The sequence below is a fragment of the Orycteropus afer genome, unplaced genomic scaffold, assembly GCF_000298275.1.
Source record: "Orycteropus afer afer isolate SDZICR_OR568_19922 unplaced genomic scaffold, OryAfe1.0 scaffold00207, whole genome shotgun sequence".
Taxonomy (NCBI): Eukaryota; Metazoa; Chordata; class Mammalia; order Tubulidentata; family Orycteropodidae; genus Orycteropus; species Orycteropus afer.
Genome location: NW_006921794.1, coordinates 1,716,405 through 1,743,649, shown reverse-complemented (window position 1 = coordinate 1,743,649; position 27,245 = coordinate 1,716,405). Strand labels below are relative to the sequence as shown.

At 41.3% G+C, this 27,245-nt stretch overlaps 1 protein-coding gene across 1 annotated transcript in view; it reads left to right on the top strand.

Annotated features, from left to right (window-relative positions):
- The first annotated feature begins 204 nt into the window (after positions 1-204).
- Positions 205-27,245, top strand: part of DGKH (diacylglycerol kinase eta) — a 314,831-nt gene continuing 287,790 nt past the window's right edge. The window contains exon 1 of the mRNA XM_007948176.1: positions 205-396. Coding sequence (XP_007946367.1) covers positions 205-396 — 192 coding nt within the window. The remainder of the gene's footprint in view (positions 397-27,245) is intronic.

Genomic DNA, 27,245 nt, shown 5'->3' with positions numbered 1-27,245 from the left:
GTCGCGCCCGAGCCGAGGAGCCCGACGCACCCTTCGGAGAGGGCGTCTGGTCCCTGGCGACGCTTCTCCTGGGAGGCGGCTGCGGGAGCGGAGATGACGGCGGCTGGGCGCGGGCCTCCGGGCCCTGCTCAGGCAGAGCCTATCCGCTGAGTGTCGCCGCCGCCCCCGCCGGGCGGTGCTTTGTCCCCGCAGGAGTCGGAGAGGATGGCCGGGGCCTGCGGCCAGCACCACCCTCCGGGCGCCGCAGGAGGAGCCGCCGCCGGGGCCGGATCCGCGGTCACCTCCGCTGCTGCCTCGGTGGGGCCAGGCGACGATTCGTCGGACAGCGAAGCGGAGCAAGAGGGACCGCAGAAACTGATCCGAAAAGTGTCCACCTCGGGCCAGATCCGGACTAAGGTAAGGCGGGCCTGAAGGGAGCGCGGGAGGCAGGGGCAAGGAAGTGGACCGAGGGCGCCTGAGGCTCTAGGAGCGCGCGCAGCGAGGCTGGCGAAAGTAGGGAGGGCGAGGGGGCGGGGCCCGCGGGAGCCGGACCGCCCCAGGGAGGGAGGGACTTCGACCGGTGCGCTTTGGGCTTCGGCCGAGTCAGTGGGCTCCCAGGGACCGCGGGTGATTGGAGGCTGAGGAGGGAGCTGGCGAGACCGGAGCGTGGGAAAACAGCTGAAGCCCTGTTGAAAGTTCCTACGCCAACAACAAAAACCCATTGCTGTCAAGTATAATTCCGACTCATAGCGACCCTTTAGGACAGAGTAGAACTGCACCGTGGGGTTTACAAGGTTGTAAATCTTTACCGCAGTTCGACTCTTGAGAAGTTGGTGGGTTGCAACCGCCGACCTTTTGGTTAGCAGGCCAGAGCTTAACCTTTGTGCCCTTACCAAAATCCAAACCCATTGCCATCGATTTGATTCCAACTCATAGTGACAGACTATGGGACAGAGTAGAATCACCTCATAGGATTTCCAACGCTGTAGTCTTTAGGGGGGAGCTCTGGTGGTGTAGTGCCTAAGGCATCTGACTGCTAACGGGAAGACTGGCGGTTTAAACCCACTAGCCACCCCTCGGAAGAAAACTGGGCAATCTACTTCCATAGTGATATTGTCTCGGAAACCCAAGGTGGAGTCGCTATGAGTCAGACCTGACTCCAGGCAGTGGGTTTGGTTTTGGTTAGTTTTTAGGGAAGCGAATTGCCTCATCTTTGCCCCGCGGAATGCTGGCGGGTTCGACCTTCGAGTTCACAGCCAAGCACTTTAACCAGGGCACCTTAGTGCTCCATTCAAAAAAAAAAAAAAAGAAAGAAAGAAAGAAACTCACTACGATGGAGTTGGATCCGAGGCGGTATCTCTACAGCAGTAGATTGCCCAATCTCCTCCCAACTTTCCTTCGAAGAGTGCCTGGTAGGTTTGAAAAGCCAGCCTTCTGTTTAGCAGGCAAATGCCTTAGACACTATGCCACCAGAGCTCCCCACTGCGCCATTAGGGAACTTAAAATGAGTGTTTGATTTCCCTTGGCCCTCACTCCCTTCTTGTAGCAGTTTGATAGTGTGAGTGAGTGATGGCTGGGAGCTTAGTGAAGGCTGGCCAAACACTTGTAGCGAGCCCCGCCACCTTCCTTAACCTCCTGCCGCAGAGTGTCCCAGGTGGGCACCATTTCTGGAGCCTCTTGCCTCCTGCTATTTGGAAGACAGAAGCCTCCGGCTACCTCAGTAGTAAATGATAGTCACTGTTAACCTCTCCCTGGACGGAACAAACGGCTCACTAGGCTTTTAGGGTGGAGATTTCCACAAAGTGTGGAGTACAGATCCACAGTTATTTTTAATATTGATAAGTAACTTCTTTATGTTATATGCAGCTCATGTTGTCAACCTGTGAGGGTGCAGATGAGCGTTTTAGTTTGATCATGCAAAACGTATATTCTGATTTTCATCATAATTTGAAAGTCTTCATAGGGACAGCTAGTTAATAGTGGGGAACTCTAATGAGGAATTTGAAAAGGGAACCAATAAAATCATTGGGTTTATGTGCTCTCTTTAAAAATAAATTTGCAAAAGGCAGTTCATTCTGTACTTAATTTTTATGTGAATTTGTTTCCTAAGATCAGTGGATTCTTCTTTAAAAATAAAACTTTTATTATATGTTTGTGGCTTCATATTTCTATTAGCCTGCATGCATTTTAGTTTTTCTAAAATAAATATTTGTAAGCACAAATAAGATATACTTGGTAAAGAGTCAAGCATTGCTTTAGTCATTTTTAATTGCACATATCATAACTCCTTTTCATAGTAACATTTTTGAGTTTTGTAAGACTTAATGGGAGCTCTGGTGGCGTAGTGCCTAAGGCATTTGACTGCTAACCAGAAGGCTGGTGGTTCAAACCCACCAGCCACTCCTCGGAAGAAAGGTTGGGCAATCTACTTCCGTAGTGATACTGTCTCAGAAACCCAAGGAGGGGTCGCTATGAGTTGGATTCGACTCCATGGCAGTGAGTTTGGTTTGGTTTTTTAATGTATTAAATATTGAAGGTAAAGAAACTAAAGACTTTTCTAAGTGCTTGTAACACTCAAAATAGCCACAATAAAAAAAAAAAAGAGTAAAATAAAAAGTTTATAAAAATGTATTGCATATGAGCGAGCAAAATGGCAGGATATTTTTTAATGACATATTGCCTAAGGCCCTTGACTGCTAACTAGAAGGCTGGTGGTTCAAACCCACAAGCCACTCACTCCTTGGAAGGAAGGTTGGGTAATCTGCTTCTGTAGTGATACTGCCTCAGAAACCCAAGGAGGGGTCGCTATGAGTCGGGGCCCACCCGAGGGCACACAACAACAACAACAACATATTGAATGGAGTTCATAGGTGGTGCGAATGGTTAATAGTACATTAGATTGAGGTATGTGATATTGCTCTGTCATTAGGTCAAAAATGGTTGAATGTGGGAAATTTCATATGGTTAAGCCCAGTGTGGTATGTTGTTGCTGTTGTTTGCCGTCGAGTCGGCCCTGACTCACAGCGACCCCTCCTTGGGTTTCCGAGGCAGTATCACTACGGAAGTAGGATTGCCCAACCTTCCTTCCGAGGAGTGGCTGGTGGGTTTGAACCGCCAGCCTTCTGGTTAGCAGTCAAGTGCCTTAGCCACTATGCTACCAGAGCTCCCTGGTATATTATTATTTAATTAACTAGTCTCTATTGAAGGAAATTTGTGTTGTTTTAGGACAATAACACTAATCTCAGCTTTTTTTTTTTTGTGGTGACTGAAAAGCATTTATGATGACTTTTCAAGTAAAGAGTAGTCTGATCTAATTTTAAGATTAGTGTGGTTTAATAAGATCCTCATGAACATTGTCACATCCCGACATTGTATACTTCTACTCCTCTTTTCATTTTCCATATTGTTTCCCCTGGCTTCTTTGTATGTCCTTGTCTTCCTCTCTGCTATGTTTCTCTTTCTCTTGCTTTCTTTTTCCTTTTTATGTATCAGTTAAATGATATTTCAGGTACTCTCATCGAGCAAGCCAGGAGCTTAAACACTAGGTAATATTTTATGTATATAAGGAAAAAATCAATTGCATACATGAACTGGTGCTAGTGTGGAAAAGCCAAAAGAGACCTGTCTTGTCTCTGCTTCCCTCTTAATCCTTCCCTGTTATTCCTGGGCCTTGTTTCTCAGAGGAGGTAGATTTTGCCTTCAGACTTATTATTGTAGACAATTTCACAGATTTTTACTGAGAATGAGAAATTTTTGAACAACACTGAGGAATTCAGACCAGTTTGATTTTGAACATGAATGTGGAGTTGGTTTTGCGTGATTTGTGTTGGTCAGTGGGTACTGCAGTCTTTTATTTTGCACAAAATGGTCAGAGGAATCTTGGTTAGGCTTGAAGACAAAGACTGTGCTACTATCATAGGCCAAACAACCATAAGCCAAACAAATAGGAACCATCTCCAGTGACTTTTTCTGCCATTGAGTCATCTCAGCCATGTTCTTAAAGTTTCGTGGCTTAAAAATAATTAGGATTATTGTGTTCTCAAAGTTCAAGACTATTCTCTTGACATTTATGTAAGTCTTTATATAGTTAATTTTGAATGGCTATAAGTGCATCTCAGTTTGGTTAAGCATACTTGAACACTGAAAAGATATTCAGAACATTGCAACAACATTATATCTGGATTAAGACATTTCTTTAAACCCAATAAGAAAAGAAAACTTACATTTTATATTCTTCAATTATTATCTTGTTTTCACTTTAATGTGAAGGATGAATAAATAAAATCCTACACCCCTGTGCCAACAGAGCTCATTTATGATAAGGCAGTGTATAGAAATAGCAGTTTGTATATTTCATTGCTTCATGAGATGTGGCTTGTGAAATTAAAACGTCATCTTTCACCATAAGCCCTGGAGAGAGTACACTGGGGAAGAACTGGTCAGCATTTTTCAAACAGTAGTTGGCAATGCATTAGTGAGTTACGATGGCTCACATTCTGCATTTAATACAGAAATAGAATAGATTAGAAAATATTATTTAAAACTTTTAGCCACAGTTCTGGTGGAAACTTCGGAATTGGGTAAGGATCCAAATAGAATGGGAAACGCAAACATGGTCAGAAAAGTAGTAAGAAGTGAGTGAGAATAAAGGTATACATATGTCCACTAAGCACATGAAAAGATAACTAATGTCATTAGTTATTAGGGAAATGCAGATCAAAACGTTAATGAGATACCACTTCAAATCTGTTAGGGTGACTATTTTTTAAAAAAAAGAGAACAAGTGATGAGGAGGAAGTGGAGAAATTGAAATTGTCGTGGAGAAATTGAAATTGTCGTGGAGAAATTGAAATTGTCATGCAGTCTTGGTGAGGATGTAAAATGGTGCAACCGCACCCATGAGTAATGTTCTCCTGTAAACAAACAACTATTTGAGACCAAAAGGTCAACATTTACTCAAAAGCAAAGATGAGAAGGCAAGGAGAAGGGCAGGGAAGCTAGATCAGTGGAAAAAGATCAAACAGAATGGAAGTAACAAGAAAGCTGACATACTGTGAAAATTGTAACCTATGTTACAGAACAATTTGTTTAAAAGTGAGAACTTAATTTACTCTTTGCTGTGTATATTTTCACCTAAAACATAATAAGATATATCAAAGTGAGAATAGTTAAAGTGATAACTGACAAAAACTCAGTATGATATGAGAAGCAAGTAGGAACTTTTACTTTTCGACAGGTGATGAGCAGGAAAATATCTGAATAATAAGAATAATTAACATTCATCTAGGGCTGAAGTCTGCTAACTTTTTCTGTAAAGACCCAGATAGTAAATACTTTGGGCTTCGCTGGCTTTAAGGCCTCTGTTACAACTGTTTAACTCTGCTGTTGTAGTGTAAAAGCAAACACAACAAAAAAAAACCAAACCCACTGCCATTGATAGCCTCCCCTCCTTGGGTTTCCAAGGCAGTATTATTATGGAAGTAGATTGCCCAGTCTTCCTTCTGAGAAGTGGCTGGTAGGTTTGAACCGACAGCCTTCTGGTTAGCAGTTAAATGCTTTAGGCACCATGCCACTAGAGCTCCCACAAAGCAGCCATAAAGCAATACTTAAATGCATGACTGTGACTGTTCCAGTAAAACTTTATTAAGAGGCACCCTGAAATTCAAATTTCATGTATTATCACATGTCAAGAAGCATTCTTACTCTTGTATCCTGATCAAAAGGAAGAAAATTAAGAACAGAATTTCAAGTTCCAATGGAATCTAGACTTCCTGCAGCCATGGAGGTTAGATGAACCCCTGAAACTATTAACTTGAGGTAATCTTTATACCTTAAACCAAAAATCCCCTAGAGTCTTCTTAAAAGTAAGCAATAATTTAGCTTCATTAGTAAAAAATGTCTGCCTTGAGCACTGTGCTCTTTTAACAACTACTTATATAGGATCAAATTGATAACAGCAACTCAAAAGGTTAGATGGGGGCAGTGAGTTTATGTTAATGGGGGAGGAACAGTTCAGAAAAGGAGAGTGAGAATGATTGCACAACTTAGAATGTAAACATTGTCACTGAAATGTACATGTAGAAATTGTTGAATTGTTGCATGTTCTGCTGTGTATATTTTCAACAGCAACAAAAAACCCAAAATAAATTATATAAAAAGAAAGCATTTAAACATGTAAAACCTTAGCCTGTGGGCTCTACAAAACCATTTGGTGGGCTTGATAATGGCCTGTGGATTTGTTCTTGGGTTGTGGGTTTTTGTTTGCCGACTATTATTCTAGATGATAGAAGATGGTATAGTTTTAGGGTTGTAAAGCATTACAAAATTTAGATGCTGCTAAATGCGATCAGCATTTTAGGAACCAAATAAAGCTAGATTTCAATCCATTTAAAAAACTCATCTTTGTAGAACATTTTATTTTTAGCATGGTTTGCGTCTTTGCTTCCATTTTAATGTGAACTAAATATAGACTGGAAAGTCTGACTCTTGATACAGTAATATATGGTATAACAGCTTTCTTTCCATTCTGATTGCAAGTTAAACATGATATCCCATTATTAAAGATAAGAGACAGTATAAATAATTTACTAAACCTTTACTTTACATTTAACTTAAGATGCATTATTTGAAAGCATCTAAATTTAGAAAGCTTTCACTTAGTTTAAGGTTGCATGCTTGCTATTGTGGTGGGCGTGGTGAATGATTATATGAAACTACTATTGTAAATGATTCTGGGCTCCTTTCTGTTTCCTGGGTACAGTGTTTCACTCATATTGGATTTGTTAGGCTTTGCTTACCCAGGAGATGTGTTTATAAGCAAAGATTTTAATTAAAGAGAGTTTGTTTTACATCTTTGAAAAAAGACCATAGCATGTTAAGTACCTAACAGATTCTCATGGCAAATTTGTGTGGTTTTGTTGGATATTTGAGTGTTTTTCTCTGTATTTAGTTACTTGAGAAACACACTTGTATTTTTATTTGCTTAAAGGACTTAAATTGTCAACAACTATTATTGAGAATAACTTTAATTTAGGATATACACTGTACCTTGTTTCTATTTTACATAGTTGCTTGTTTGTCTTTTTTTTTTTTCCCTCCAATGACCATATAGAAATAATTTCCTCTCTTTTTTGTAGATTGGTAATAGTGCTTCTTGTTATGAGGTTATTTGGAAGACAGTTAGGTTCTTGCTCTATACCAAGGAAATATGATTAACATTATCATGTTGTGGAGCTGGGATCTGTAACCTTTTCACTGGCTATTTGAGTACTAGGACTTTTTCCAACCAGTAGAATGTAATTTGATATAATAAATCTTTTTAATAAGTATGGGTCATTTATTTCAGAACTTGAAAAATATATTTCTACTGAGCATTTTGTTTACAGAGCAGCATGTTAATATATACATTATGTTCTTTAACAGTTACATAAAATTATCTTAATTTTACAAATGACAAAATAGACACCAAGTTTGAATATCTTGCCAAATGCAAGTTAACAGATTTCAGTCATACATACATACATATACGTGTGTGTGTGTATGTGTGTGTGTATATATACATATAAGCTCTGGTAGCATAGTGCCTAAGGCACTTGACTGCTAACCAGAAGGCTGGCGGTTCAAACCCACCAGCCACTCCTCAGAAGGAAGGTTGGGCAATCTACTTCTGTAGTAATACTGCCTCAGAAACCCAAGGAGGGGTCACTATGAGTCAGGTCTGACTTGAGGGCACATAACAACAACAAGAACAAGAACAACAAGAACAACAACAACAACAAATATATATATATACACACACATACACACACACACACACACATACACATATGTATATCGTGGGTGTAGCGGTTCATACCCACCAGCCACTCCTCGGAAGGAAGGTTGGGCAATCTACTTCTGTAGTGATACAGCCTCGGAAACCCAAGGAAGGGTTGCCAGGAGTCGGATCCGACTCCATGGCAGTAGTTATGTTGCGTTTTGAGAGGATGAGTGACCTATGGGGATTGGTCTTTTTGTGTCCTGTTGGGAAGGCCATGCCTTGAAATTGATAAAGAGTTTACCTACGTAAGCAGCAAACCCGACAGAGGTTTTTGACAGAGATTGTAGGAGAGAGGTGATAGGAGAGAGAGAAAACCTCTTAAAAGAGCTGTAATACAGGTTAAGAGGTGAAACACTGAAGACAGCCTGAGATGGTGTGCGATGGTGGCATCAGTATGAGTGGTGGAAACCATAGGATCAGCACACAGCTACAGTGTGCTTGCTGGCCCTCAGGAAGAGAGAGAGCTGAGTGCCTTTGGGCAGAAGGCTTGCTGGCAGAGTGGGGTGCCTCTGGGAACTTGTCAGTAGAACTAAAAGAGATGTAATACTTGGTCAAGCGGGGCAGAGGCCCAGGAAGGCTCAGTGGCAGAGGCAAGGGCCATTGGCAAAGGCAAGGCCTAGAGAGACAATGGTCAAGAGAAGAGTCACTGGCTGGTAAGGTCAAGAGAAAGGCCACCAGTGGGTATGGCCAAAAGAAGGGCCTTGCCTGTGGGCACTTCCAAGAAGAACCTGAGAGCTGTCTTTGTTGGAAGCTGTTCAAATTGATGAGCTGTATCTTGTCTCCTAAGTTGTATCCTCTGGTAGCATAGTGGCTAAAGGACTTGACTGCTAACCAGAAGGCTGGCGGTTCAAACCCACCAGCCACTCCTCGGAAGGAAGGTTGGGCAATCCTACTTCCGTAGTGATACTGCCTCGGAAACCCAAGGAGGGGTCGCTATGAGTCGGGGCTGACTCGACGGCACATAACAAGAACAACAAGTTGTATCCTGTTACTTCCAAGTTGATCCTCATCCCAGGCTATAGCCTGTTACTTCCCTAATAAACCATGTAATCGTGGGTATGGTTTGTGAGTTGTGTGTGGACTCTTCAAGGAATTATTAAACCCCGCCAAGAAGTAGAGAGTGTCCTGGGAAGGATGACTGGTATCAGAAATGGTGAAAATTTGGCGAGTAGCAGTATGTCTGATCTCTACTTCATAGAAACCAACTTTTGGTTGATCCTGATTCTTATCCTTCGATAATTTAGGTGTATTCAGATGTTCGTATATACTATGGTAGTAAATGGCAGAGCTGGAACTCAAAAGCTCAGCTTCTAACTACTGTACCATCATTCCTTGGCACAGTGGATTGTAATGGACCAGTTCCAGATGCTTTGCCTTTAGTAACCTTATCACTCCTTTGGTTTTGAAACTTTACATCTAAAATTTGTTTAAGTATGTATGTGCAATCAGCCAGCCTCTTCACTTCTCCTCTTCTCTCCCCTCCCCTCTTCCTCTGTCTTAAATTCTTCCTCTTCTTCCTCTTGTTTTTTTGCTTTCCCTCCCTCGCCCTTAATTTGTTTAATCTGTGAGCATGCCTGTTGTCAGTGTTTTAGATTTCATAATGCCTCTTTGCATTTTAATTCTGTGATTTTAGTAGGAAGTGTAAGAATGTATATTTGAAAAGTAAATTTTGGAATAAAAATTTTCAGCTGAAATTGATATTAACTTGAATTAAAATGAGCAAAATCACTGAATCACTGTTAAAACATCTGCAGAAGGCTTAATTTAGAAGAAAATGCTTTTAAGTATTTAACTCTTCAAATAGGTTTTCATAGAAAATGGTTACTTTCACTTCTGTAAGGTAGGATACTGTTTTCAAAAGGTCATGATATAGCTTTAAAAAGAATTATGTAACAATTTTCCATTTGGCCTATTAAGACATATTTGAGGAGAAAAATATGAGTAAAATTTATTTTTAACTAGCTAAGGAATGAAAATGACAGTTTTTGGCCTAATTTTCTCCATCTGACTTATTTTGCCGAAAAAATGTACAAGCGCATATAGCTGAGAAGACATACTGTTTTGAGTTGAATTATTCAGAATAACTACTGTAATATTATGGAATTATGCAATATTATACTCTGACATATATAAGGATACATGGTACCTCTGTAGTTTGTGGAAGGTCCCTGGGTGGTGCAAACTATTTCCACTTGACTAAGGAGCTCTGGTGGCATAGTGGATAAGGCATTTGGCTGCTAAGTCCAAGGTCAGTGGTTCAGACCCATCACCAGCTGCTCCACAGGAAGATGAGGCAATCTACTTCTTAAAGTAGTCTTGGAAAACCAATGGAGGGGGGTCACTATGAATCAGAATTGAGTGGATGGCAGTAGGTTTGTTTGTTTTTTTTTTTTTTTTTTTTTTAAGGAGCTCTGGTGGAATAGTGGTTAAAGGCATGTGGTTGCTAACCAAAAGGTTGGTGGTCAAACCCACCAGCCTCCCTGTGGAAGAAAAAAGGGGCAGTCTGCTTCTATAAAGATTTACGGCCTTGGAAACCCAACAGCGGTCACTATGAGTTGAAATTGACTCAGTGGCAATGAGTTTGGTTTGGGTTTGACTGAAATGTTGGCAGTTGAGGGCCACCCCGTGATTCCTCAGAAGAAAGGCCTGGTGATCTGCTTCTGTAAGGATTATAGCCAAGAAAGTGCTATGGCACACTTCAGTGCTGTCCTGAGGTCGGATTGACTTGACAGCACTGGGTTTGTTCGTGGTGTGCCAGGCACTGCTATGTTGTTGTTGTTGTTATGTGCTGTCGAGTCGGCCCCGACTCATAGCGACCCCTCCTTGGGTTTCCGAGGCAGTATCACTACGGAAGTAGGATTGCCCAACCTTCCTTCCGAGGAGTGGCTGGTGGGTTTGAACTGCCAGCCGTCTGGTTAGCAGGCAAGTGTCTTAGCCACGCTGCTACCAGAGCTCCCTATAGGTGCCAGGAATAGAGAGTAAACAAACAGACAAAACCTCTGTGTTCACAGAAGTCATTTTAATGCAGACTGAATTTATAAACTCATAAATGTGTAAAGTACATAGTGTATTAACAATGAAAAGTGCTACAGAAAAAAATAAAACATGGATGGGAACGGGGTGGAAGAGGGTGGGGTGGGATAGGAAGGGAAAGGTCTCCTTGAGAAGGTGACATTTGAGCAGTGACTTTCAGAACATGAGAGGAGAGCCATGTGTACTTTTTTGGGGATGAGCATCTCAGCAGAAGGAACACCAGCTGCCAAGACCTAGAACAGGAGCAACAGAGAGCCTCATGTATGTGAGGGATCTGGAGGTCAGTGGGGCTGGAGTAAAGGAGCCCGGTAGCACAGTGATTTAAGCACTTGGCTGCCAAGCGAGAGGTTGGCAGTTCAAACCTGTCAGCTATTCTGTGGGAGAAAGAGGTACCAGTCTGCTTCTGTAAAGATTATAGCCTTGGAAACTATGAGGCTGTTCTACTCTGTCCTATAGGGTTTCTATGAGGTGAAATGACTCAACATCACAAAAGAAAATCCTTTGTTGACTATGTAAAGGCTTGAGAAGTTTGTCATACTTTTAAAGACAATTATTTTTTAATTTATAAAAATATCTTCTGCTATCATAAGGGCCCTCTGGAGTTATGAAAACCCATACTGTGGGGGCAGTGAAGACAGTCTTACTCTACTTGATGATTTTACCAAGTGGCACCTTGTTTCTGGAGTTATCTGTGTTAAGGTGTCTTATGAAAACATAATAAAAACAAATGAGCAGTTGGAGGTGGCAGTGGAAATAATTGGCCAGGTAGGCTTTTGGATGCTTCCATGGCCACATGGAGTTTACCTTGAAATGATCTCTGTCTCTTTTTCCTCAGTTCACATCAACTCCTTAGGCTGCTGCAGTCTGACCCCAACCCCTTTATAAAAACTGCCCTTGCAAAGGTTCCTAATGATCTAATAGCTAAAATCCAGGAGTCTCCCCTTAGTTTTCATTCCATTATGTTTCTTGTCAGTTTGGGCAGTTGTGACCATTTTTTCCCTCATATCTTTTCTTTTTGCTTTCAAGCTTTAAGGTTCTCTTCCTACATTTCTTTTATTATTACCTCTCAGTCTCTATTCCTGATTCATTTTGCTACTGCTATTCTTCAAATGCTTTTTGTTGTTATTGTTGTTACGTGCCATCGAGTCAGACCCGACTTGGCTACCCCTCCTTGGGTTTCCGAGACAGTATCACTACAAAAGTAGATTGCCCAACCTTCCTTCCGAGGAGTGGCTGATGGGTTTGAACCACGAGCCTTCTGGTTAACAGTCAGGTGCCTTAGGGACTATGCTACCAGAGCTCCCTTAAATGCTTTAGTTCCCTGGAATTCTTTTTTTTTTTTTTTAATTTTATTCTAATTTGGGTAAAAGTTTACAGAGCAAATTCATCTTTCCCTGGAATTCCTTAGCTTGCTTTTCTTCTTCCTTTGTAGATCTGATTAATTAGATTTGGCCTCAACTACCAGCTGCACCAGCCTTTCTCTAGCATGTATTCCCTGTGGTGAGTCCCATAGGGACCTCAGTCTCAACAGTCTCCAACTGAACAGATATTCTATGATCACCTCATCCTCTGGGCACATTTTGCTCCCTGCATTTATGCTCTTGGAAGCATTTACCTTAGAGTCACCCTTGACATTTTTTTTGCTCATCACCTTCATTAATGCTTTCACCAAATATATATTCAGTGCCTACTAATGGCTAAGCAGAGTGCTACATGGTAGGGATGTAAAACCAGTTGCCGCGATGTTGACTCTGACTCATGGCAACCCCATGTGTGTTAGAGTAGAACTTTGTGTTCTTATTTTTCCCCATAGGATGTGGTGCAGGGACTTAATTAATATGGCTCTTCTAGTTGTGGTTTTTGTGATCTCACCAAATGACTGGGTGGGACTGTGCAAATGTCAGGTGCTTGTGACATGCCCAGGGGATTAAATAGCTTGTTAGTAATGTAAATAAGGTACATGGCACCCTTGTGGGGTTGGGGCCATGCAAATAATGTGTAGGGAATCCTATCATAGAGATTGATCAGTTTTGCTATCCCCCAGACTTAGAATGAGCCATCCCAGAGATGGAAAGAAGGATCGCATTGCCATCAAGAGAGACAAACTGATAGTGGAGCGTGTCCTTGGACTGAGGACCTTTCTGGCAAAGAGACGGCAGAAAATGGCAGCAGCAGAGACTGCAGAACCAAGAGAGCAGCATGAGACAGAGCATTGGGCTCCCTGGCCCATGGAGTGAGAAAGCTGAGTGCTTTCAGGCAGGAGGTTTGTGGGCAGATTGGAACGCCTCTCTGAGCACCTATTTGGCAAAGCTAAAAGAGCTTTGTAACACTGTCCCAAGCAAGGCAGAGGCTGAGGCCAGAGAGAAGCTATGGCTAAGAAGAAGCTGTCTTGATTAAAGAACTGTATCCTGAGTTGTTTCTGATCCTTAGTTATTTCCATAATAAACCCTATAATAATGAGTATTGTCTGTGAGTTCTGTGTGGCCATTGCGATGAATGTGTGAACGTAGCAGAGAAGTAGAGAGGCCATGGGAGGGATAGTTGGTGTCAGAATTGGTAAAAAGGTTGGAGGGCGATAGCATGTCTGACCTCTACCTCATAGGAATCAGCCTTGGGCTGTTGATATTGATTTTGATTCTCTCCCCACCTCATGAAGTTAGATGATGTCAGATGCATCCCCTACACCAATTTTACATAGGGTTTTCAGTGACTGATTTTTGGAAGTAGATCATTTGCCAGGCCTTTCTTCCAAGGTACCTGTGGGTGGTCTCAGCCTTTCAGTTAGCAGCCTAGTATATTAACCATCCAGGGTCTATAGTGGAGTTGCCATTGAGTTAATTGTGACTCATGGTGACCTCATGTATATCAGAGTAAAACTGTGTTCAAGAGGGTTGTCAATGGCTGTGGCTTTTTGAAAGTAGATCCACTAGGGAAATAGCAGGCTACAAAATAGACACAGTCCCTTTCTTCTTGGAGCTCACTGTAAGTAGTTACCAAATTTGATCAATTCTGTATTTTCTTACTATATCTCATTTAAACTGTATAATAAATATGAGATAGGTACAGTTATTATCCTTGTTTTAGAAATGAGGAAACCAAGAATTAGATAAATAATTTATCCCACGTCACACAGCTGTCAAGTGACCTGTTTGATGCCTGACTTAGCTATTATCATATACTGTCCCTTTGTCTCCTGCCTACGTCTCTCATGAATTCACTCATGCATGTAAGTTCATGCTGCTTCATCTCTTTTTATTTAACTTTTATCGTTTATTATTTGGGTGTTTTCCACAGATCTTTTTCCTCTGGTCCATTCCTTAGTGCTAGAGTTGTCTTTATAAAAGGGAGGTATGATCATAATAGATTTTTACATAAAATCTTAGACATTGCCCTTTGCTGGTGGCATCAAGTCTAAATTTCTTAGCATGGCTTATTAGATCTTTGTCTGTTTTATGCTAAGGTACCTTTCTGTTCATTCAACCAGTATTTATCAAGTGCTACTCTTAGTGTTGGTGTTGGGGAGCTCTGGTAGCATAGTGGCTAAGGCACTTGACTGCTAACCAGAAGGTTGGTGGTTCAAACCCACCAGCCACTCCTCGGAAGGAAGGTTGGGCAATCTACTTCTGTAGTGATACTGCCTCAAGGAGGGGTTGCTGTGAGTCGGGTCCGACTCCACGGCACACAACAACAACAACAACTCTTAGTGTTGAGTACTAAAATAAAATATAAAGGCCCTGCTGTTATTGAGCTTAAATTCTGTTGAGGGAGAAGTTAATAAGAATATAAGTATCAATATAAAATATAAATATATCTCTGTCAGGTGTTCATATGTATAACAAGGGAAGAAAAATAAAACAAGGGAAAAAGGAAGAAAGTGATGGAGTGATGTATATGAGTACACATGCCTGTAAAGTATTTACGGTGAGTTGGTCCAGGAGGTGTTCTCTTTGAAAAGTTAATGTTTTAACAGAGATTTGAGTGAAGTGATATGGATTATACAGATGTCGAAGGTAAGAGTACACCAGGCAGAGTCAATGCTATGGCATTCCAGTTGTGTGTTCTTTCTCTCTCATCTTAGTATTACTCGTGTCCAGTCATGCCAAACTGGTCTCTGTTTGCCAAGTAAGATAGATACTTTCACATTCCCACATGTTTGTATATGTAATTCCATCTACCTGTACTGCCCCTCTTTTTACTATTTCTCTGCCTGCTTTATTTTTTTTTTTTCATCTTTTTTTTTTAAATTTTATTTTGATTTGGGTGAAGATTTACAGAGTAAATTCACTTTTCATACAGCAGTTCACATATACTTTGTCTCATGTCATTGACCAAAATTTACAATGCAACAGCTCCCCTCCCACTTCCTCCCCATAGTTACCTTTTCCTAGTGTCTATCCCTCCATACTCTTCTGTGCCCTGAGCTGTCTCCCTGTGCATAAGCAGCCCTTCCTTCTCCCATGATTGTTCTCTCCAGGGTGTGTGTCTACTTAAGGTAAATGTTTAACTCACTTGCCTGTTCTTTGTTTGGCTGGAAACCACAGGTATGGGTTCAATCCCAGACCTGAAGGGCAGCTAGGGGCCATAGTTTCAGTGGTTTCACCAGGCTCTATTGGACCAGCAAACCTGGTCCCCTTTTGCCTCCAAATGATTTTGAGTTTTGTTCCACATTGTTCTCGCCTGCTTTATTTTTATATACTTTTATTTTTCCATGTATTGCAAAATATTTGAGGAGGTTATATGCAATACTGTGTATCAAACATAGATAAAATAGAGCTAGAAGAAGACCATGACGTGAGATCAACAGGAGAGTTAGGAGGTAGATACAGTTAAAGATGGTACAGTTAAAGATGAGTTGTAAATTTGACCCCAAGCTTACTGGCAGCAAAACAGTGAGATCAGTTACAAATTTTTATTGTCAATGGTGAAAAAGCCCCATAGATTTTAGGAAAAAACAGTCCTTTTCTAGGTGCCAGGGATAAGTGTTTCATTATTCTTCCACGTGGATTATGTGTGTCCTCACCTAACTCTTAATTCAGATGCAGTGGTTTTATTTTGTTGTGTGCCATCTAGTTGATTCTGACTCATAGCAACCCATGTGACAGACCAGAACTACCCCAAAAGATTTCCTTGGAAGCAGATCACCAGGTCTTTTTTTCCTTTGGGGTGCTGGTGGGTTTGAGCCACTGACCTTTCAGTTAGCAGCCCAGTGCTTAACCACTTTGCTACCAAGACTCCTTATATCAATATTAAAAAACAAAAAACAAAACCCTCTTGCCCTGGTGTCATGTTCCAGTGGTGCAGTGCCAAAGGCTAAGCGAAATTTTAACCAGAAGGTTGGTGGTTCAAACCCACCAACTGCTCTGTGGAAGGAAGATGCGCATTCTACTTCCACAAAGATTTACTGCCTTGGAAACCCGATGGCGGTTGCTATGGCTCAGAATCAATTCAATGGCAATGAGTTTGTTTTTTTGTTGGTTTGAGTGAGCCTATAGGATGGAGTAGAACTGCCAAGGCTATGAATCTTTATGGAAGCAGACATCTTTCTCCTGCAGAGAGGTTGGTGGATTCAAACCACTGATCTTTTGACTTTTTGGTTAGCAGCCAAGTGCTTAACCATTGTACCACCAGGGCTGCTTATATCAATATTAAAGGGATATAATTGTCATTCCTTAGCAAATTTATTCTTTAAAATAAAATCAGCATCTAAAACAAATTCTTTAAAAGATAAGATACAAAAGAAGCAGTAGTTGGACAGGTATCTTGGGGGTCAAATAAGGGCTTTTTTTTTTAAATGAGATGGTTTTTTTTTTTTTTTTCAGGAGAAATAAATGTATGTTTGTGACCTGAAGAGAATAATCCAGATGAGAGGGAAGACTAGATGGTGCAGAAACAAGAGAGGAAAATTGCTGCCACAATGTTCTTGAATATATGACATAGGGTGGGATCTAGTGAGGAGCTGGAGTCCCTAGGTGGAGCAAGCAATTAGTGCACTTGGCTACTGACGTAAGGGTTGAAGGTTCAAGTCCATCCAGAGGTGGTGCCTCAGGGGGGAAAAATAAACACCTGGTGATGTACTTCTAAAAAGTAAGGTATTAAGAACCCTATAGAGCACAGTTCTGCTCTGCACATGGGATTGTCATTGATGACCACTGGACTGGATGTGGCAGATGCAGGGTAGGTGCTTCTGGAAGTTGTTTTCTGATTGTTTCAATTTTCTCAGTGAAATAGGAAAGTAGGTCATCAGCTGAGAATCAAGATGAGGGAGGAGTAGGTATTAGAGATCTGAGGAGAGAGGAAAAGTATGAAATACTTGAATAGGAGAGTGGGAAAGTGAGTGGACTGGAGAAATACAGTATGACTATCGTGTGGCACTTAGGGCACACCTGAGGTTGGTGACCATGACTTTGAAGTAAGCACTGTCAGCCTGGTTGTGAGACCATGTTCAGCTGCGGAGATACATGCATGGAGTTACTAGAGAACTCGGTTAAACCAGGATTGTGGGCTGGCTAAGTCAGTGTGGTGAGGCAAGAGAGGACAGAGATATTGAAGTTGGATACAAAGAAAAGATTACAATGACATGCTGTTGTGTTTGTTTTGGTTAAAGGGTGAGGGCTTGAGACAGGTCCTCAGTGTAACTATAGGATTGAGCAGCTGAGGTGAGGTGGAAGACAAAGTCCTTGGGAAAGAGAAAGTCCAAGAATTAAACCTTTGTCATTTAGATTTTTAAAAAGCTGAAGGAAAAAAAGAACTAAAAAGGAAATAATTTTGATTATTTTAAATATGCTTTCCAGATGCTTTAATAATTGAGGTTCCTGGGAAAGTCTCTAGATCACCACGTATGGACATTTGGGATGGTGGCATAGTGCCTGTGGTAATTAAGGTTGTGTGTCAACTTGTCTGGGCCTGGTTGAGTGGTTGGGCAGCTGGTGGTAGTTATTCCCCATGACGAGACTGGCAATCAACTCCATGGTGGGATCTACCACAAATAGCTGAGTAGCTGCTTTAGAGATGTGGTCTGTTTCCCGTATATAAGCAGCAGCTTTGGAAATGGTCTCTAGCTTATGGCATGCTTGAATCCTGCATGTAACCAAATCATTGTTCAGCAGCCTGCCATGCTCTGCTGACCTTGGGGCTTTCAATGGACTTGAATCAGTGGTCTGCTGTGTTGTTTGGTAACATCGAGACTGTGCCATTTTATTTGTCGACCTTGGGCTTGTCGGCCTCAGCAGCCAATAGCTGCCAGAATGGAGAGATGCCTCTAGCTTCAGTGGACTGGAAGCGAGAGCAGAGCTGAAGCCCAAGGTTGAGGGGCTTTTACACAGCCCCTAGAGCCTAACACTTTGACCTTGGGCTTAAAACTTCCAGACTGTAAGAGAATAAACTGTTAAAGCTGTCCCATTTGTGGTATCTTCTGTTAGAGGGGCACTAGATAACCAAAACAGTGCCTAAGGCTTTTTGACTGCTCAGTAGGAGGTTCAAACCCACCGGCTACTCCCAGAAGGAAGATGGGGCAATCTCCTTCCATAGAAATACTGCTTCAGGAAACCGAAGGAGGGGTTGCTATGAGTCAAAATCGACTTGACAGGAGTGAGTTTGTCATCAGCCACTCCTGGGAAGGAAGGTTGGGCAGTCTACTTCCGTAGTGATACTGCCTCAGAAACCCAAAGAGGGGTTGCTATGAGTTGGGTCCGACTCGACAGCAAATAACAGCAACAACAACAACAACAACATATACAAAAAGAAAAAAAAAAAAGATGCCGTTGAGTTGGCTCTGACTCATAGCAACCCCATGTGTAGCAGAACAAAACACTGCCTGGTCGTGTTCCATCCTCATAATCTTTGCTATACCTGAACCTATTGTTGCTGCTGCTGTGTCAATCGATCTTGGTGAGGGTCTTCCCCTTTTTTGCTGACCCTCCACTTTACCAAGCATGATATCCTTTTCTGGGGTATGGTCCATTCTGACAACATGACCAAAGTAGGTGAGAAGTCTGGCTGTTCTCACTTCCAAGGAGCACTCAGGCTATACTTCTTTCAGGACAGATCTGTTTGTTCTTCTCGAAGTCGAAGTCCGTGGTGCCTTCAGTATTCTTCCTCAACACCACAGGAACTCAAAAGCATCAACTCTTCTTTGGTCTTCCTTACTCATTGTCCAGCTTTCACATGCGTATGAGGCTATTGAAAACACCATGGCTTGGGTTAGGCACAGCTTAGTCTTCAAAGAGACATCTTTGCTCTTTAGCACTTTAAAGAGGTCTTTTGCAGCTCATTTGCCCCGTGCAGTATGACATCTGATTTCTTGACTGTTGCTTTCTTTGGTGTTGATGATTGTGGGTGCAAGTAACAGGAAATCCTCGACAACTTCAGTCTTTTCTTCATTTATTGTGATGTTGCTTATTGGTCTAGTTGTGAGGATTTTCTTTTTCTTTATGTTGAGGTATAATCCATACTGCAGACTGTAGTCTTTAATCGTCATCAGTAACTGCTTCAAGTCATCTTTACTTTCAGCAAGCAAGGTTGTGTTATCTGCGTATTGCAGGTTGTTAACGAGTCTTCCTTCAATCCTGATGCCACGTTCTTCTTCATATAGTCTGGCTTCTCAGATTATTTGCTCAGCATACAGACTGAACAAGTATGGTGAAAGGATACAACCCTGGTGCACACCCTTCCTGATTTTAAACCATGCAGCATCTCCTTGTTCTATTAGAACAACAGCCTCCTGGTCTTCATACAGTTTCCTCATGAGCACAATTAAATGTTCTGGAATTCCCATTCTTCTCAATGTTATTCATAATTTGTTATGATCCACACAATCGAATGCCTCTGTGCAGTCAATAAAATACAAGTAAACATCTTTCTAGAATTATTTGCTTTCAGCCAAGATCCATCTGATATCAGCAATGATATCCCTCATTCCATGTCTTCTTCTGAATCTAGCTTGCATTTCTGGAAGTTCCCTGTCAATGAATTGCTACAACCATTTTTGAATTATCTTCAGCAAAATTTTACTTGCATGTGATATTAATGATATTTTCAATGATTTCCACATTCTGCGGGATCACCTGTCTTTGGAATGGGTACAAATATGGATCTCTTCCACTTAGTTGGCCAGGTAGCTGTCTTCCAAATTTCTTGGCACACACAAGTAAGTGCCTCTAGTATGGCATATTTAGAAGATGAAAGAGAAAGTTCCACACATAATTGAGTAGATTTAGTTTGGAATTAAAAAAGAAACACAACAACAGCAATAAACAATATACAAATGAAGCTCTGAAATTCATTAAGTAATTCATGAGTCTCATTTCCAGTTTATATTGGGCAAGATACTGAAACTCTCTAAGCCTCAGTTTCCTCATACATATATACCCTCATGTAAGGTTATTGTGAGGATTAAAGTGATAAAGCCCTTAGTGCAGTGCTTGGCGTTGAGCTTAGTTAATGTTAGCCACATATTCAGGAATCTTAAGTGAATGAGACTTTTTCAAGAGAGTGACTCTTGTATTAAGCATGCGAGTGAGTGAGAGGCTAGTGGAATCTTACAATTTTAGTGCAAGAATTCCCATCCTGTACTGCCTTTAGCAAACCAGAAATCAGAGCTGTTGACTGTAAACCTTTTGGTAGGTTTACAATCTGTATAGTTTTTTTTTTTTTTTTTTTTTAAATTATGATTTGGGTGAAGATTTACAGAGCAAATTCACTTTTCATACAGCAGTTCACATATACTTTGTCTCATGTCATTGACCACAGTTTACCACAATGCAACAGCTCCCCTCCCACTTCCTCCCCATAGTTACCTCTTCCCAGTGTCCATCCCTCCATATACTCCTGCCCCCTGAGCTGTCTCCCTGTGCATAAGCGGCCCTTCTTTCTCCCATGATTGTTCTCTCCAAGGAGTGTATCTACTTGAGGTACATGTTCAACTCATATGCCTGTCTTCTGTTTGGCTGGAAACCACAGGTGTGGGTTCAATTCCAGACCTGAAGGGCAGCTAGGGGCCATAGTCTCAGTGGTTCCACTAGGCTCTATTGGACCAGCAAACCTGGTTCCCACCTTTTTTTTTTTTTTCTCCAAATGATTTTGAGTTTTGTTCCACATTGTTCTCCCTCTCTATCAAGGATCTCCTACATAGATCCCCTACAAACTGAACAGTTGTTAACTGTGTTTTAATAACAATGAATGAAGAAAAACAGACAAACAAAAAACCCCAACGTGAACCAATTTAAAAAACAATTTCCCAACTATTCCTATGTTTAGCTAGAAATATGTTTCTTATATGTTTTTTTTTAATACAAATGTCCAATTAAAAAGTATTGGCTAAGTGAATTTTGCTGTATCTATATGCATAGGACCTAAGGCATTTGAGTCATTACCAGAAGGTTGGCAATTCAAACCACCTGCCCCGTGGTAGGAAATTGGGGTAATCTATTTATTTCTGTAAAGAGTTACTGCCTTGGAAACCTGATAGGGGTGTTATGAATCAGAATGGACTTGATGGCAGTGAGGTTTTTTTTTTTTTGTACACCTGAAACAAAACAACCAACCAAAACATGCTATTCAGTTAGGTGCACAGTGCCTGGCAGAAAAAAGGTGCTTAAAATCCAAACCAAACACATTGCCTTGGAGGTGATTCCAACTAATAGTTACCCTGTGGGACAGAGAAGGACTGCCCCATAGGATATCCAAGATTGTAATCTTTATGAAGCAGACTTTCTACCTCAGAGCAGCAGGTGGGATTGAACTGGCTACATCTCAGCAGCTGCGTGCTTAACCCCTATGCCACTAGCACTCCTGGAAAGTGCTTAAACCTCAAAAACTCAATAGCTTTGATTCTGATTCATAGTGACCTTGTAGGAAAGAGTAGAACTGCTGCATAGGGTTTCCAAGGCTGAAATCTTTATGGAAGAAAAACATCTTTCTCTAATGGAATGACTAGTGTAGGTTGCAATGGCTGACCTTTCAGTAAATAGCCACATGTTTTAACCACTGCATCCAGGACTCAAGTAGATAAATGAACAAATAAACTAACCTATTCATTTAGTAGGTTACCATGGAAGATACTCACATTATATTAGGTGGAAAAAGCAGATTACAATACCATATGTAAACTTTGAGACCCTTTTTATTGCATGTATAGAGAGGCATGGAAATAGCTATGGAAGGTGATAACAGAGACAATGGCTTCTTAGGGTGGTGGGATTATTGGTGTTTATCATTTTCTTCTCTTTTAATATTTCTGTAGGTTGCAAGTATTATTTTCATAATAAGAGAAAAACTTTTTAAATTGGACATACTTAATTATTATTCCAAAAACATGTAAATAGAAATTTTGAATTCTCATAAACCAAAGGAATTCAAACATTCAGTTTGTATTAATAAAATAAATCTGATAAATAGATGTCATAATACTTCATATTTCTGGGGGGAGACTAAACATTTCTGTTGGAATAATAAAAAATAGATGAGATTTTCTATCTACCAGCATGTATTAATTTCTGTTTCTATATCACAGAATAAATTCAATAATTTACAATTTCTGTATAAGCAAAAAACAAACAAAAAAAAACAACCAAGTACAATCCATACTTATGATTACTATGAGATGTTAGAAGCTAAACATTTGCATAGCCTAATTTTTATTATAAGCAAAGAGTAAATATTGGTAATAAAAAATGTTGGTAATTGGTAGCATTTCTTAAAATAATTGACCATTTGGCCCCATGTAGGTGAAGTTCCCTATTTTTTATTAAAATTTATTACAGAGATAGACATAAAACAAAACATAGACTATTTCATCAGTTTCTGCTTGTATCAGTTTCCTAATTTTTAAATAGAGATAATTAGATTCACCTTGTTGGGTTGTTAGGAGAATTAAATGACCTGGAATGGGTTATCATGAGGATTAAAAATGAATTTCAGTCTTGTTCTCCGCTTCTTTTGTACTTTATCTTGGTTTAAATCAGGTTTCTGCAATTTGTGTAGTCATTCCTCCAATTTGGCAATAGATGGAGAATATTCCTTTTGAGGCTGGCAGATTTGTGGCTGTCATGGGCTGCATTGTTTTTACTGTTCTAAAGTGACACACTTTTACAACTAAAATATTTATTTGGACATGAAAGCGTGTCTCTTGGGACCAAGAGAATCGATGAATACTATGCTGTAAGTATAGAAGTGCAATATACTTGGCTCAGCTTCTACTATCATTATTTTTATACCATTGGCAGTCTAGAAATAAAATACGGGTCATTTTCTCTCCCCTTAATTTTGCAAGTCTCTCAGCAGTCCCTTTGAAATTTAGCCTTTAACAGATTTGTCCACTACTTTCCATTGCTGCTGCTAGTTCATTAAGATTAAAATGTTACTTGTTAATGTCTGTGGGTGACTGGAGCCACTTACTGAAGTTTAAGAAAGGTGAAGGTGGGGCTCTTGTATGTCTCAATCCATGACTGATGTTCACCCAGTGATCTTGGTTACCATGGTAAGCACTTACTTTTACCTGTTTTCAGCAGCTTCCTCCTACTCTTTTCTATTTTCAGAGGGCCATTTACATTTTACAAACTCATTGCTACCTCAGTTCCACCCACCTAGAGCCCATTGCTGTCCAGTTGACTTCTACTCATAGTGACACTATAGGACAGAATAGAACTGCCCCATAATGTTTCTAAGGCTGTAAATCTTTATGGGAATAGACTGCCACATCTTTCTTCAGCTCAGTTCTGCCAGTGTTAGCTAATTCCATCTTTGATTTCTGTGCTCCTCACGTGGGAGCTCTGGTGGAATAATGCCTAAGGTATTTGACTGCTAACCAGAAGGCTGGTGGTTCGAACCCACCAGCCACTCCTCAGAAGGAAGATTGGGCAATCTGCTTCCATAGAGATGCCACCTTGGAAATCCAAGGAAAGGTCACTCTGAGTTGAATTGACTCGATGGCACTGAGGTCATTGAACCTAAAGGAGCTCTGGTGGTGCTGTAGGTAACACATTTGGCTGTTAACTAGAAGGTTGGTGGTTCAAATTCACCTGCTGCTCTGTTGGAGGAAGATGAGGCAATCTATTTGCACAAAGATTTACAGCCTGAGAAACTGTGGTAGTTAAGATTGTGTGTCAACTTGGCTGGGCCTGGTTGAGTGGCTGCTGGGCAGCTAGATGTAGTATTCCCCATGATGAGAGTGATAATAAACTCCATGGTGGAATCTACTGTGAGCAGCTGAGTAGCTGCCTTAGAGATGTGGTCTGCTTCCTGTACATAAAGAGAAGCCTTGGGGAACAGTATCTAGCATATGGCATACTTGAACCCTATGTAGCCATGTTGTTGTTCAGCAGCCTGCCATGCTCTGCCAACCTTGGGACTTACAATGGACTTGAATGAATGGCCTGCCATGTGGTTTAGTAACATTGGGACTGTGCCTTTTTACTTGTTAACCTTGGGCTTGTCAGCCTGAGCAGCCAGCAGCTGTCTGAGTGAAGAAAAGCCTCTAGCTCCAGTGGGCTGGGAGCAGGAGGCAGAGCTGGAGCTCAAGGTTGAAGGGTTTTCACCCAGCCCCTAGAGTCTGGCACTTAGAACTCAGACTTAAAGCCTCCAAATTGTAAGAATAAACTCCTGTTTGTTAAGGCCACCCCATATGGGGTATATTTCTGTTAGAGAAGTACTAGATAACCAGAACAGAAACCATACGTGGAATTGATTCGATGGCAGTGGGTTTGGTTTGGGTTAAACTGAACCTTAGGAGTCCTAGTGGCAAAATGGTTAAGCATTTGGCTGCTGCAAAAATGTCAAGGAGGCCACATGTTCTGACCTCCTCTAATCTCACAAGAGGAAGACAGGATTACCAGCAGTAACCCAAGGCCTATTACTGCAAGGCCAAACATGCTGCCTCCCTCCAGCCCTTTCACCAACCGTTCTTCCCAAAGCACCCACCACCTCTCTCCTGGGTTCGATAATTCGCTGCAGTGGCCACACAGAACTCACAGATTACGGGGTTTATTAGGGAAGCACCACAGGCTACAATTCTAGTTCAGGAAAAATGCTCAGTCTCTCTCCCAGCCCACCGTCCCTCAGCCAAGAGTCTCTCACAGTCTCTTTCCCAGCAGTGCTGGTCCCTAGGTGTCTCACTCAGCAATGTGTGTCTCTGGCATCTCTTTCCCAGCAACGCATGTCTCAGGAGCCCGTGTCTCTTTCAGCAGCACGTCTTCCTCAACCAGCAGTCAGAGAGAGAGTTCTGCCTCCAGGAGGCCTCCTTTTTGAGCCCGGCAGGGTGGTCAAACTAGCCAATTATTGCATCAGAACTCTAAGCACCTGAGAGAGTGGGCATCTCCCAGAACATTGTTTTGTGCCACTCCCAACAGAAATACTCCAGGTGGACACCTCCAGCAATCAGGAGCTCCTCAGTTGCTCATAGCAAATCCCACCTTGGAGTTTACAAACACTTATGGGTAGAAAAGCCACACAAAGTAATTTACTATACCACAGCTGCTAACCGAAAGGTTGGCAGTTTGAACTTACCCGTGGCTTTATGGCAGAATAGACCTAATGATCTGCTCCCGTAAAGATTTTAAAAAAAACAAAAACAAAAAAACACAGAAACAAAACCTGTTGCTGTGGAGTAGATTTCTATTCATAGGGACCCTACAGAACAGGGTGGAACTGCCCCATAGGGTTTCCCTGTAATCTTCACGGGTTTCTCCTGTAATCTTCACAGGAGCAGATTGGCAGGTCTTTTCTTTCACAGAGTGGCTCTGCTGACCTCTCAGTTTGCGACCACTCTCTTAACCACTGCACGATCAGGAACCTCTCATATTGTATAAGAGCCCTAGTTGTACAATAGGAGCTCTGGTAGCATAGTGGCTAAGACACTTAACTGCTAACCAGAAGGCTGGCAGTTCAAACCCACCAGCTACTCCTCGGAAGGAAAATGGGGCAATCTACTTCTGTAGTTATATTGCCTTGGAAACCCAAGGGAGGGGTCACTATGAGTCAGGTCCGACTTAACGGCACATAACAACAACAACAACAGTGGTACAATGGTTAAAGTGCTTAGCTGCTAACTGAAAGGTTAGCACTCAACCGCTTTGCGGGAGAAAGAGGTAGCAGTGGAGAAAGATGTGTCAGTCTGCATCAGTAAAGATTACAGCCTCGGAAACCCAGTGAGAGCAGTTCTGCTCTGTCATATAGGGTCACTATGATTTGGAATCCCATAAAGATTATAACCTGGAAACCCTATGGGACAGTTCTGCTCTGTCCTGTAGGTCACTGTGAGTCACAATCAACTTGGCAGCATACAACACCAGCTGAGCCTACTTATTTTTATGTTTGAAGCAATTAATCTGAACAGTTTTAAACAACTCAAAATACAGTACCATTTAAATCTCATACAGTAATAGACTTTTCCTATTTTGAATGTGAGCCCACTTTCAGTATGATTCCACTTTGCATTTTGGATCATTGTCTAGTTTTTTTCTGGATTACAGATGGTGTTTGTAAATATTTTGTAAATACTTTCTGCTAAAAAAATATTTTGTAAATTTCCTCAAAATTTAGTCTATGACTTAAAAAAATCTTGTTTCCCCCTTCCAAGGCACCAAGACATTAACTTAAAATAAGTTAAAAATTTCCTTGACTAATAAAAGTTTTTATTCTTGCTACTTGTGGCTTGTGTTGGGGAGGAGGCAGCTCAGATCTTCATTGGCTAAAGAATAAAGCCATATTATTCATGAAAGAAAAAAAATAAATTAATTTGCAGTGTATTTTAATGGATAATGTATGCTGCATAGTAATTATTTTCTATTACCTATCTTTTTTATTTTTAAGGAGCTCTGGTAGCATGGTGCCTAAGGCATTTGACTGCTAACCTGAAAGTTGGTGGTTCAAACCCACCAGTTGCTCCGCAGAGGGATGATGGGGCAATCAACTTCCATAAAGATTACCACCTTGGAAACCCGTTGGGGGTGGCTATGAGTTGTAATTCACTCGAGGGTGGTGAGTTTGGTTTGTGGATCATATTTTTTGTCATGGGAACTTTCTGAACTGGCCTTTTGGACAATGTCCATTTAAAGAGAGAAGAGAGAATCAACCTCTGAATAAAGCAGAGGTTGTTGTTGTTAGGTGCTGTTGAGTTGTGTCCAACTCATAGCGACCCTATGCACAGTGGAACGAAACACTATCATGCACCACCTCCATGATCCTTGCTATACTTGAGCCCATCACTGCAGCCACTGTGTCAATCCATCTCAATGAGGGCCTTACCTTTTTTCGTCGACCCTCTGCCTTACCAAGCATGATATCCTTCTCCAGGAAATGGTCCCCTTGGAAAACATGACCAAAGTAGGTGAGACGAAGTCTGGCTATTCTTGCTTCCAAGGAGCATTCCTGCAGCACTTCCTCCAGGACAGATCTGTTAGTTCTTTTAGCAGTCCATGGT